General features: G+C 36.7%; 1 protein-coding gene across 14 annotated transcripts in view; it reads left to right on the top strand.

Annotated features, from left to right (window-relative positions):
* CYRIA (CYFIP related Rac1 interactor A) overlaps nt 1-13570 on the top strand; it is a 55913-nt gene that overhangs the window by 23797 nt on the left and 18546 nt on the right. For 4 of the 14 annotated variants that reach the window (XR_010471103.1, XM_065055857.1, XM_065055858.1 and 1 more), the window contains one exon: nt 11847-11926. The exons of 3 other annotated variants lie outside the window; for them this stretch is intronic. Coding sequence is in view for 8 of the 11 variants with exons in the window: in XM_065055857.1 (XP_064911929.1) it covers nt 11854-11926 (73 nt within the window). In the remaining 3 variants the exon portion in view is untranslated. Of the gene's footprint in view, nt 1-6010; nt 9813-11584; nt 11665-11846; nt 11927-13570 lie in introns of those variants that run through there. 7 more of the 14 variants (XR_010471104.1, XM_065055860.1, XM_065055861.1 and 4 more) reach the window with 4 other exon arrangements.

The following is a 13570-nucleotide window of genomic DNA, read 5'->3' on the forward strand; positions in this document are numbered from 1 at the left end:
TTTCAGGAAATTTCTATCTTCCATTTGTTCGTTATGAAATTGGGAATAATTGAGGGGTTTTTTTCTGCCCCATCCCATCCTCCAGAGAACTCACAACATCTACGTCATGAGCCAAGAAGTTTAAATATTCCGTGACTCTATATGCTGTGCTGCGGGTCTGTAACTGCTTGTTTCTGCAGACACCTGTAGTAGATGGGTTTGAGTCAGCAAACTCAGTGTCATTAGGTCAGTTATTTTAATCTTGATCTATTATTGTGTTAGGTTTTATTCTTGATTTATCTATTCGTTTTCCTGTAGAAAGCGAATGTTTCTCAGTTCTTTGTTAAACATGCTGTGTATACATGTACGTATGTACATACGTTATGTATGTTTGTGTGAATATGTGATCTTTACACAATTTAAGTTTTTAATAAGTTATATGCCTTTTAAAAATATTTTTAAATGAACTATTTAAATAGTTGATTATAATTTGAAGTTTTTGACAGAAAGTAATGTGTTATACCTTTACGAGGGTGTATTTATTTTACATTTGACTTATGTCATTCAGGTGTGAATGGGGAGCTACTTTATACTGAAAATTACACTCACAAGATTCTTAGATCCTTTTTAAGTAAAATCAAAACTTAAATTTTGCTCTGAATCTAAATATAGTGCCTTTTCTATAGTTTCTGGTTTCTGGTTTTATAGTTTCTGGTTTTATTATTGGCATTTTAAAGCTAAACATATCTCATCTCATGTATCTGGGTTTTAGTCAGTGACTGCAAAAGGGAAACCAGATTTTTTTCCTTCTCAGCTTTTAGTCTGCTTTGTAACTTCATTGGATAAAGGCAAATAAAAGTGGTGTTTCTGTTCACATGGAGGATGCAGGACTGGAGCTGAGGGCTGACATAGCCCGTGTCAGATGCTGGGCTGGGATGCCTTGCTAAGAACGCTCACAGCCTTGGGACTTGGCTCTCTGCTAAGCCTGGTTACCCTGTTTAACATTCCAGTAGAAATTATGGTTTTCAAAATTTTCAATGCAGACACAGTTCTTTTTAAATTAAATTCTGAGTTTCAGTGGAAAGAAAGGGAAAACAATATGTTTTGTTTTGTTTTGTTTTTTTAATATTGTTACTCGTTCTGGCATGTTGTTATTAAAATATTACCAAGATTAGTTTGGCTTTGAAAAGTAAGTGTAGAAGAGAAAATCATCTTTAGGGAACTGCTTGAGAGAGTCCAGCGCAGAGAAGATGATTAAGGGAGTGGAGAATCCCGCTTATGAGGAAAGGCTGAGGAGCTGGGTCTCTTTAGATTGGAGAAGAGGAGACTGAGGGGTGACCTTATTAATGTTTATAAATATGTAAAGGGTGAGTGTCACGAGGATGGAGCCAGGCTCTTCTCGGTGACAACCAATGATAGGACAAGAGGCAATGGGTACAAACTGGAACACAGGAGTTTCCACTTGAATATGAGAAGGAACTTCTTCTCAGTGAGGGTGACAGACACTGGAACAGGCTGCCCAGTTGGGTTGTGGAGTCTCCTTCTCTGGAGACATTCAAAACCTGCCTGGACACATTCCTGTGTAACCTCATCTGGGTGTTCCTGCTCCAGCAGGGGGATTGGACTGGATGATCTTTCGAGGTCCCTTCCAATCCCTGACATTCTGTGATTCTGTGATCTAGATCAGGTTGCTCAGAGCCCCGTCCAGCCTGGCCTGGGATGTCTCCAGGGATGGGGCATCTACCACCTCTGTGAACAACCTGGGCCAGTGTTTTTTGTAAAAAATGCCTTCCTCATGTCAAGCCTGAATCTTTTACTTTAAAACCATTAGCCTGTGTCCTGTCCTAACAGGCCCTGCTAAAAAGTCTGTCCCCATTTTTGTTATAGGCCACTTTTAAGTACCAAAAGGCCGCGGTGACTCGGTGCGCGTATAAACTAATGACTAGATCTAATCCTGGCCGTTTTCTGAGGAGTAAAGGTACGAGCGTTTCAGAGAAGTCAACCACTTGTTATCCGGAGCATGAACTCTCCTGCTCTTTGTGTCAAAGCCCCTGGCGTGGCCGCTGGCGGGGCGGCCGCGGGGCAGCAGGGGGCGCCCCCGCCCCGCCGGGCTCGGCGCGTCCTGCCCGGGCACCGCGGCCCCGGGCTTGTCGCCGCAGCGGCCCCGTGTCCACCCTGTGCGTGTGTTTGGTTTCACTCGCGTGGTTGAACAATGCTCGGTTTTCTTTGTATAATGGGCCTCTGTAGGCCTGTGACTCTCGTAACGGGGAAGGGAGCGAGCTGTGCTGTGAATGGGCTGGTGATTAATCGCCGTCCAGATTTGTCAATTAGCTAAAAATAGATTTTATAGCAAGGCAGGAGTGGGATATAAAGTCACCACTGTGCATGAATTTTATTGTCTTAATAAAAAGTTATTGTGCAAATTTCATTGCTAAATTAGGAATAGCTTTCAGTAGTGATTTGAATTAATTACTGCGGGGCCTGTCGGAGTCAGTATGGAGTTTTAATTCTCATTTACACTTACAAAAAAATCTAATTTTTAAATTAAATGCGGTTTTAACTCAGAGCCATCCACAGTACTCCTTCCTTATTGATCATCTTAGGCAAATAGCAGACTTGCTAATATATAAAAAAAGGTTACACTGGTTTTTAGCAGCTCATGTTGCGGCACAAAAGCTTGTTTGGTATTCTCTGTGTGTAAAACACATTATTTGAAAACAGATGTATGACGGAATGCACTTCTTAAAGTATTGGGCACAATGCAAAATTGAGAATCTCTTTATGTTTACATCGTAAGGAGGCCTAATGTGTTTGCTGGTTAACTAAAGGCAATTTTGAAGATCAACTGTTTTGCAGAAAAATACCATGGACCCAGTCTGCCAAAATACGTTTTAATGAATTGAGTGTTTAATGTGAAAGAACATGAATTAATAAAATAATATCAGAAGGGATTATAAAATGACACGAAACTGACTAAGAAAAAAGGGGGAGTTTAATTGGAATTTATAATTTTCTGTAACTCCTTTGTAATTACAGATTAGACTAGTGTTTTGGAGAATATCTCTTCTTGTTCAGTATTCAGTAACTTTGTCACGTAACTTGACTGTGAGAACAATCTTTGAACAATTATGGAGTTTAGCAGCTTTCTACCCTTTGTAATTTATAGTCCAGTATAAAGATTAAATATTTCTTTTTCCTCAAACTTTCTGCTTACCATTCCATCTGCATTTGTGGGATTGATTTGTTGTTTTCCTTGAGTATTTCCCATTTGCACTTAGTGAATTTCTTCTGGAGAATATCACCAATTTATCAAAGTGATTTTGAATTAGGGTCCTATTTTCCAGGATATTTTAATTCCCTTCTAGCATAGTACATATTTTAAAAGGGTACTTTCTTCTTCTCTGTCTGTTACTAATTAAAAGTATTGAACAAAACCAGATCTATACAGCAGATAGCAGATACTGTTTAAAAATACCATCATCTTTTTTACCAGTAAACCAGTGGCAACTACTTTTTCAGACTTTCAGTGTCACAGCAAATTTATGATACTAAATAGCATTTTCTCATCTCCAGTCATTTGTCAAAACTCCCTCCTTTATAAACTTCTTTGCTTTGGTTCTTCCATATGCTTATACAGGCATATCGATTTTGAAGTCTCTGTTTTGTCTATGGGAATAACCTGTTTTGTATTTTCTTAACTGTCGAGTTTCCTGCACTCCCTTCTCCCAAAAATCATCTTTCTGAGAGACCTATTCTTCCAGTTATGTGAAATTACTGAAACTATTTTTTTTTTGAAATCATGATCTTCAGTTTGTTGTTTTCTCCTTGTTTAGTAACCTCTGCTGTTTTTTTATAATTTCTCACGTGCTTCCATCCTTATTCAATTAATTCTCCCCATAAGTATCAAACAAGTCTAAAATAACCATTCCTTTGTTAAACTCCTCTGTGCTATAGAAGGAACGTTTAACACCAGTGAGCTCCAGGAGCTTCTACAGATACCTGGTATCTGTAGGTTCTTGCCTTATTCTGTTATTCAGATGCCTCTATAGTTCAGCAAAACCTTATTTCTTTACCACTTTCTTGGGATTAGGTGGTCTCTCACATTGCTGTCTTGGGATGATACCTGTTCATTCCTCCTTTATCCTCACCCAGAGACACATAGGAAGTTTTTCTTTTACCATTTTTCTGAAATTTTAAGTTTTTAAAAAAGGTATATTTTATCCTCCAGTCTATTTACAGTGCATTTTTTTTATCCCCCCCATACCTGGTGGAACTCTTGCCGTTTCCATCAACAGCATCGTAATGCAAATTGTTCAGCAAGTTTTCTTATTTTGTGTAATGAGATATTAAAGCAGACCACTATTATACAAACTACAGTATTTTAAGCTAATGGCAGCTAATCTCTATGAAGACCACATTTCATCTTCAATTCCTCAAATCTTGAGCTATTGATACATATTGTGCCAGACAGTTATTTTAATTTCAGTAATATCTATATGTTTGTTTGATCAGAATGCATTGTCTGGTTAGTATTGTAAGATGTTGTTTGACTTCTCTTCCCCTTTCCAGTAAAGAATAGTTATAAAGACTGCTTCAGATCTATATCTTACAGATCATTGCTTTCCAAACCAGAAGTACAAATTTAACCAGCAGAATACATTATGTCCTACATACTGACACATTTAGAGCAGATCACTAGCAAATATGCCATAAGAAATCCAGTCACTCTGGGATTTATGTCTTGCTCGACTCAGATTACATGTGCTGGTTTGGCTTCTATGTATTAAACAGAGACGTAAAATAAATAAAGAACAAAGTTAACATGCAAAGACTTATTCCCATTATCAACTGGCACAAGAATAACTTGGAAATAAAATCACTCTGGGGAAAATCTTTACCACAGTTGCACAAAGAACTGGAATATGATGGTTTTCATCTTGTTTTTCAGACACTTGCATTGGATTTTCTGTGATTATAGTACACAGTAATCCATGTGCTATAGTCAAAAGGCTGAATATGTGACAGTCATTAACAGAAGGGACCAGACACATTTTTTTCTGTTTCTGATTTTTCACCTGAGATTCCTGTTTGTGATTCTGTATCAAAGAATGTGTATGATCTAGAGTAGATATTTTTACACATATTCACAGATGTCGAAACCAGATGCGTGTTCAAATGCCCAAATCCTTAGATTTCCAAAATGGAGCATGTTCTAAAATGGTGTATTTCCTTTTTCACTTTAATTTTGGTGAGAAAAGACAAGGACAAGAAAACTAAGAGAAAAATGATGATGTGGCTGCTCGTCTAAGTCAAACTCTACCTGGAAAAAAAAAAAAAGTGGTTTTGTTTTGAAGGAAGAAACACTTAAACTAGCCAAACCTGTTCTGTTTCTGTTAGAGGTATCTCCCTCCTGTGTATCAGTTTGGTAAACATTAGTATCTTGCTTTTCTTACCAAACAGCATCAATTGATAGAGGCTTCATTTATTGCGTGCAGGGAAATTGTCTCCCTGTTTTGTGTAGCAGCATCTGTGCATGCAAACCCTATTCAAACTAGGTTGTTGTAGTCACTGTACACTCCTGTGGAAGGATCAAAGTACAGCAGTGTTTTCTTAATTTCAAACATAATTCTATTCTAATTACTTAATTGACTTCCATTCTACTCTTTTTTAAAATTATTGTTATGGCCTATGAATTGGAATCCAGCTATTCTGGTTGCCTGGTTTTCGTCCTTTCATGATGGCTCTTCTACCATTATGCACTTCAAAAACATATAGGAGTTCTGTTCAAAGTATGTTCAGGTGCGAGAGTTGGCATCTAGAAATATCTCCCCCTTGAGTAAGTTACAAGTTCATCTGAGGTAACCAGCTTTTTTAAACGTTTTTATTCTAGTGAAACCATGAACCAGGCTCTTTAATCTTTGGGGCTACAGGTACTAATATTGTTGGCCAGCTCTTTTAACATTTTATGATTAGTGAAAAATGTATTTGTCATTACAAACTGTTTAACAACAGTTTGATTTGATTTGCCTCACCTTTGATTTGCCTCACCTTTTTTGTATGTTTTAATTGTGTCCTGCAATCTGCGAATCAGTTAACAGCACAAGCTCTTGGCTTGAAGTGTTGCTTATCTAGGAATTGTAATAAAATGATTGTTCAAAGCAGAAATGATTCTTTTATCTTGAGTTACTTTCACCTCAAGCAACTTTTTTCTCTTATTATGCTTTTCACTTCTTTACATTTGTTTTTGGGGTTTGAGTTTTGTTGGGGTGGTTTTTGCATCGCTTGCATGAAGAATGTGTGGCACTGTTTTTTCTTCACTTGTGTGTAGGTTGTTTCTTGGTGCATCTTGTTATATGAATATGTTACTTACATTATGAAAATCTTATAAAGCCAGTACACATTTTTTTTCTTAAAAATGCAGTTTTATTTCTAAAATAAAGTCCATAGAGGAATAATACCACTTTGCAAATATAACATCTATTTGCACAACTATCTGTTAAATATCAGCTGCTATATTTCTCTTTATCAATGCAACTACAGTTTATAAAATCTAAACATTTACGAGTAAAATAAGTGTAGGTAATTATACTACTATATCCATGAAAATATGTTTAACTGTAAGAAAATTGGAGAGATGATTTAAAAAAAACCCTATGTGGAGTTAGATGGGGATACATATAAGGTGCTGTATAGAAGCAGGATGAATGAAAAACCAAAATGCAGAAGGGGAAGCAATGAGTGAAACGAAACTGTACAAATAGTATTTGAGGGAAAAGCACAGTTTTCTGCAAGACACGATTCCTTCTTTATAAGGCACCATACTTGGATGCATTTGGAGCACTCTACTGAGAGTTGAGTGGAATTTGTACCCCTTGCAGAGGTTTCTGAGAAGGGCAGTGAGACTGGTCAGGTGTAATAAAATGTGCACTGTCGTGATTGAGTTTAAGGAGCTTTTTGAAGAGCTTTAAGCAGAGTTCAGACAAACATCAGTGCAGAATGACAGAGCTTCTGCTGTTTCTGTTTTGGGGTCTAGATAAGCCCAAGTGTAACAGTTTTATAGCAGTGCTGTCAATGTGAATCAAAATGCTTCCCTGTTTATTGCATAGAAGAGAGAAAATGAAAAAAGCAGAAAAAAACCATTCGTAATAGAGTGTGCTAATGCAATTAAAAATTACGTTTCATATCTTCTTTCTTCTCCCAAACAAAAACCAGTGGGTGACACAGGGTTTCCTTCAGAAAACAAAGTAGATGATCATTATTCAAAAACTTCTGCTCTTTTTAATATTTATTCATTTTTGTTTTATTCCTTAATAAAATAAAGCCATTCTCTGAGTCTTGCTCTTCTGCTGTTCTAAGCACCTCAACAAACTTTATAGCGATGAATATCACAACGATTTGGAGTCGTGCTTTTGATGTGAGAGATCTTGAGTTCAGATGCTGGTGATTTTTTGAAACCACGGTTAATTATTCATCAGTAAGATCAGTTCCACAGCTTTAATGGCGCTAATATGCTTCGTGCAATACAGTTCCCTCAGACTGCGGATGGGATGCCTGTCTCTGCCCATGCAGATGTGCCATTAGGGATTATCTTTCCTAATCATTGATTGCCACTCCTGAACTTGGGAGTCTCTGTTTCTCCTGAAACTCCCGATGGAGCCGCTCATGAGAACACTCCCAGCCCTGCTTCGTTAGGGAGATCTAAATGAGTTTAAGCAGTAGGTATTTGCTGATCCAGCTCATTTTGATGCAAGCCTTTCTGTTTATGTAAGCAGGCAGATTTAGGAAAATAGTATCTGGCAAAGAAGCAGTGGTGAGGAGCAAAGGGTTGAGCTGGAGAATGTGGCTTTTTTCGCTAAAACCAGGTTTAAACGCTTTGTCTGTCGTACCTTCAGTGTAACTGCAGTGATGCTGATGGCTGTGGTTGGAATTGATTAAATTAGTCCCATAAAGGAAGAAGAAATAAATTAGTACTTCTGTAGCAATTTATGTAGTGCTATAGCTAGCATTTACAAAATAATGCAAAACTCCACACTTCAAAATTATGTAATTGCTTAAAACTGTGTGTAAACAAATATTTTAAAGAGTTAAATGACATGAGATTTATCCTTAGGCATGCGATATTTATTAGATAATACCCAGTTTGTGAACATTTACTAAATTTTCAAAACTCTTTTAGTATACAATAAATACGTATTTCAGTATATTTCTGGTATATGTGTATAAAATCCATATCAGATTTGAAAGGTTGCGTTTTGATTTGTTTTGAGGGGATAGTATTTTATCCATCAGAATTCAAAAATAAATTGATCATTTTAGTGGAGGAGAAGGAGCTTATTTTCCCATCCTATATAATGCCTGTAAAATGTCAAAATTATATTAATGAAATTTTAGGAACAAAGTGGTATGTTAGAAAACCAGCCTGTGTTACTTTGTTCAGAGCTCAGCATTTTGAAAAAATTGCCTGAATAATGGTATATAAAAATGGAAAATGCTAAATGTACCTTCTTGTTCATAACTGTTTTTACAGTTCAATGTCTGTGTGCTGCTAATTAAATACTGAGCATCAAAAATTGACTAATGAGCTTTAAACTGTCAATATTATGCTAGAAAGTATTTTCTGTATGTTTATGTAATATCTTAGAGTAAACTTTAATGTCTTGGAAAACAGTAGAAAACAAGAAAATATCATTGTCATGTCAACATGTCATCATTTTTAAAGCAGACTGTTAAGTTGGGATTTCAGGGGGTTGGGACACTAAAGAGAAGCTGCTGAGATTTAGGAGTGCTGCAACAGCAAGTTTTTTATATGTGCATTGTGTCTCATTCCAACATTTAAACTGGTTTAACAGTAAGTAAAACAAAATGCTTTCCAGTTTAATGAAATGGAATTTTATGGTCTTCAGTTAAACCTTTCTGTTTCGCTCCTGTGCATCAGCTGTTTATTTGCGTATCTGTTAACAACTGCAGTGTGTATACTGACCTGCTCAGAATTTGTGTCATTAGTTACTTTGAAGTATCATTAAAAATTTTCCTGGAAGGTGCTTGTAGATGCTGAGGTTAGGAATACATTGTTAGAGTTTCCAGGAGAAGACAATTTAGAAAATCCAGGTACTGGGAAACAGCAAGCCATAAAGAAAAAATAATCCATTTTGGGGCAAGGGAGTATATTTATTAGCACTTAGATTAAGGTGAAGGTTGACCTTTTAATGCAGAGTTAAAAACTGAGTGTTGAATGATGGGTTATAGTTTAACATAAAAGTTTCTTGAAACGTTTAGGTTTGTTTTTTTTGTTTTTTTTTTTTTAAGAAGCCAGAAATTACTTCAAATCATAAAGAAGTAAAGTATGTTTAGCAGCTGCCTGAACCATATCTTCTAGATGTTGATGTTGAATATCACTATTTTGGGGGGCTGATGTACATCAGAAATTGTGTCAAACCAGTGCCTTCGAGATCCTTGGAAAATGATGCAGACCGACCATGAAAATGGGAATAAAGTTTGTGGCAGTGCTCTTGTTTCATACTTGCGACCCGAATAGCTGCATCAGTTGCTACAGCGAGACTGAAGGAGAGGGGAACAAAATGAAAAGCAAGCTAAGAAATATAGTCAAAAATCAGGAAAAAGTACTCAATCTCCAGAGCCGTAGGAAGGATTGGAGCTCGGGCACATGCCCTGGAGCTGCTGGGAGCAGGTGAGGCCGCGGATCCGCAGGTTTTTGGCAGGAGGGCTTCCCGGCTGGCGGGAGGAGCCGCAGGCCCAGCCCCGCGCCGGCTGCAGCGCCCGCCTTGGCAGCAGAAGAAATGGTTGGAGACTCTCTGAAGATCGAAGGCAATGAGGTAAGAGACGGCTGGAAACCAGTTGAGAGTGAAGAATCCAAACTGAGTCGTTAGATTGTGATGGTATTTCATAATAATCGCAATAGTTTCTTTGAAGGTTATGAAAAGGAAATTAAAAGTATGCCTGTTATCTTGTCCCTTTTACCTGGTGTGATAAGATGTATTATACCAGCGTGATGAAAATGTTATTGAAGATACAAGTTTTAATGCCGTATAAAATCTATTTTGCTCTGTTTGCAGGTTTTTTCCCTTTGTAGGCTAAACAGAACGTCAGACTTGGTTCATAAAGAGCAGATCTTGTTCTGAAAGTAGAACCGTGTATTTTGTTTTTCCTGTAACTGTGTGGATAATGGAGAATGTTTCTTCATGTTTCAATGTTGTATATGCAAGATGTTGCTAATTTTAAAGGGCTTGACAGTCTGCTCACTGGATTTGTTCTGGAGAGAAAATTTTGAAGTAGTTAATGCAAAACGAAGCCATTTGTCTAACAAAAACCTCATTTACATGAAGCTGCATGCACTGAACGAATTATGGGTTAAATTTATGCTATTTTATGGAATGACTGTGTCTGCTTTAAAATTTCCAAGACCTACATTACCTTTCTAGGTTTTCCTGCTATGGAAATGTATCCCTAATATGCATATAGAAATGAGGGTTCATAATACTTCTATTCTGTAATGCTTGGGGGAGAATTTGAAAAAACACTTTGTCTCCTCATATGGAGTATGAGCCATGTACATGCTTAGAATAATTTTTTGCGGTCTGATTTCTGAAGTGGGAAAAGAGTTAAACTGAAAAATAGATGAGCATCAGATGTGAGCCCCAAGAGCCATGGTTTGGAGTACTGAGAATATTTATCTTTGAGGCAAAAATCAGTTTTCAATCGGAGTTTTAAATCTAAAATTACATTTTTCTGCATCCCTCCAGGCAGGCCTCTTTATCCTTGTATGTGCCTTTCATGGTTTAATTTTTCTTTCTTCTCAGGAAAAGTTTAAGTTTGCCCAAGAAAGCTATATTTTTACATAATTTTAGAATAATGTATCTTCCTAAGGACTGTACTGGTAAAAAAATTTTTCTTCAGACCTCCTTTTCTTGTCTTGCATAGAGAATTTTTTGAGAATTGGACACTTTTCCTTTGGGGACTTTTTCATAAATTGAAATGCAAAGGTTTCCAAGGTGATAAAAAATAAAGAGATAAAAGGATAGAGTTTGAGCCTCCTTTTTTAATGCATACATGCATTAAAGTTAAAAGGTTAAAAAAGCAAGCTTTTTAGCTTGTCTTTCTGATATATTTTATAGTAGTATTTTATAAAACCTTACTGATTGAAAAAATCAGACTTAATTGAGTTATTTTCATTGAACAACATGGATTTATGGTAAAGAATCCAAACCAAGGATTAAGACCTCTTTTTTTGTCGTCTGGAATGGTATTCTGTAATCTTGTATCTAACAATTTAGGGAATTTACAAATACAGATATAGTTCCAAGTTTGTTTCTCTTACTAAATAAATAAACTCATAAATATATGTTTGTACTCTGTGATGTTATACTGATGTTTAAATTCCAGTTTGTTGAATGGAATTATGTCTGTGTTTTTCTAAGGTTTTACTCTGTCTCCATGCATTAATATTGCAGAACCAACCATCAAAAAGTTTCTCATGGTCCAGAACTTGCCAAAATGTTTAATATATGACACAGACTGTATGAAGCCCTTAGTTGTAGTGTTCTAACTTTACGTATATAACTGTTTATGATTTTGTTGCATTTACTAGGTTTGCTGGGATGGGTAATCTTCTTAAGGTCCTTACCAGGGAAATTGAAAACTATCCACATTTTTTCCTGGATTTTGAAAGTAAGTTCAAACAACTACAAGACAATGAGAGAATCTTTTCCCTGACTTAAAACTGAGGAAAACTTTTAAAATGTGATTGCTTGCAGTTTGCATTTTCCAGCACAACCAGCCTGTCCAAGTCCTTGTCTCTGAAATCATTTGTTCACTCAGGACTCCTTTTCTCTTCCTTTTCTATTTTTCAGGAACCAAATGGGAAATCTTTTAAAAGTTCTCACTTGCACAGAGCTTGATCAGGGGCCAAATTTTTTCCTTGACTTTGAAAGTGAGCAAAGCTTCTTGCCTGGCTTGCCTTCCTTGCTTATTGTTTCCTAATAAACTGCATGCGCTTACGCATCATAAAGCAATTCAAAAGGGATTTGCAAACAAATCAAATTACACTTCAGTTGGATATTACTGTTTGATACTCATAAAGCCATACAAAATTACTTAAATTCATTCTGAGCAGAGAAGAGGGCAGAATGATAGATATGCAAGTAAAACCTTACCTTGAATTAATTTCAAAACATTAATGAGCCGTACTTAAATTTAGGTATGGATGAGCTTGACCTCAGCTTTCTTTAACAAATCAGGGTTAAAAAAATTATTGATGTTGCTTCCTGGAATAGAAATATATATTTGAAACAGAAATATAAAGCTGAAAAAATGTAAGCAGTGGAGGTGACACTGTTTTCACTCAGTTCAGTGATGATTTAACTGGGATTATTACAGTTTCTAAAAAGTAGTGAAGTGGTCATGGTGTATGTGCTTGATTGCATCTCTCTTAATTGCATGGTTATCAGTTTGCAAAACAGTGTTTTGCATTCTGATTTCCTTGTCACACCTATATTTTATTCAGAGCTATTTCACTTTTGTGGTTATAGTTTCCCTGCATGTACTTCCAGACATTGTCTTGAAAAACTGGTCATCAAATCCTTAAGTATGGGTTTTATCTTATACTCTGCCACTTACGTGAAATGCTTTTTGTTTAAAATGCTAACAGTGTGCAGTGTTTTTTCTCTTAATACCTATATTCTAAAACAAAACAAAACAAAAACAAGTTTTGAGTGCTTTTAAAATAACTTCATTTTGATGCATGGCTTAAGAGAGAATTTCAGGTGATTAGACATATTTTATCACCTTGAAATAGTTTTCTTGAATAATTTACTCCTGACTTACATTTCTGAAAAAAAGTTACTGACGTGATATGAGACTGTACATGTGTGTGCGCTCTGAAGCACTGGTTAAAAAAGTCATTTAAACACATATTTAATCTCATGAAATTGTTCAAACATGCTTTCTTGGATGAAAGCTACAGTGTATGACTATAACTTTGCACATACCTTCTCATCCAGATCTTATTTACCTCATTATGAAGAATCAGTTTGGGTTTAGATGAAGGTCCTGTGAGCCATGTAGCCTTTTTTCTCTGTTGCCCGTATCATTTGAGAGTTTAATTATAAACCTGGGATGTGAAACCTTTATCCAAACCACCACATATTTTTTCTTTCTATCAAACTTTTGAAGGCTTTGGTAGTGCTCAGTGGCTTTGCCAAGCTGTTAGGAAGGTTTTCAGCTGCTCTGAGCTTCCAGGTTTAATCAGCCCCATCATGACCTGGGTGGTAAGAACGTTCTCCCGAGCCAGGCTGCAGACTTGGCTATGGGAACGGGAAGCCTTGGTGGAGCAGAGGTGATGGTGAAAGGTGAATATGTCTGTTTCATTGCCTTGACAGCTAAAGTTGTTTTTTTTCCAAAAGTCCATTGCCAAGAATTGAGCGGGGTAAAGCACCTTTCCCATGGGCAGTGACCAGTGGTCAGTGCAAGCGCATGGACACACGCACTAATCAGGCACGTCTACCTAGAGAGGAACAGATCTGTCATCTCCAAATTTCAGTGAGTTTGATGCTCCTGAGTGAAAGGTTAAAATGTT

This window comes from Columba livia, chromosome 3, assembly GCF_036013475.1.
Source record: "Columba livia isolate bColLiv1 breed racing homer chromosome 3, bColLiv1.pat.W.v2, whole genome shotgun sequence".
In the NCBI taxonomy this organism is placed as follows: domain Eukaryota; kingdom Metazoa; phylum Chordata; class Aves; order Columbiformes; family Columbidae; genus Columba; species Columba livia.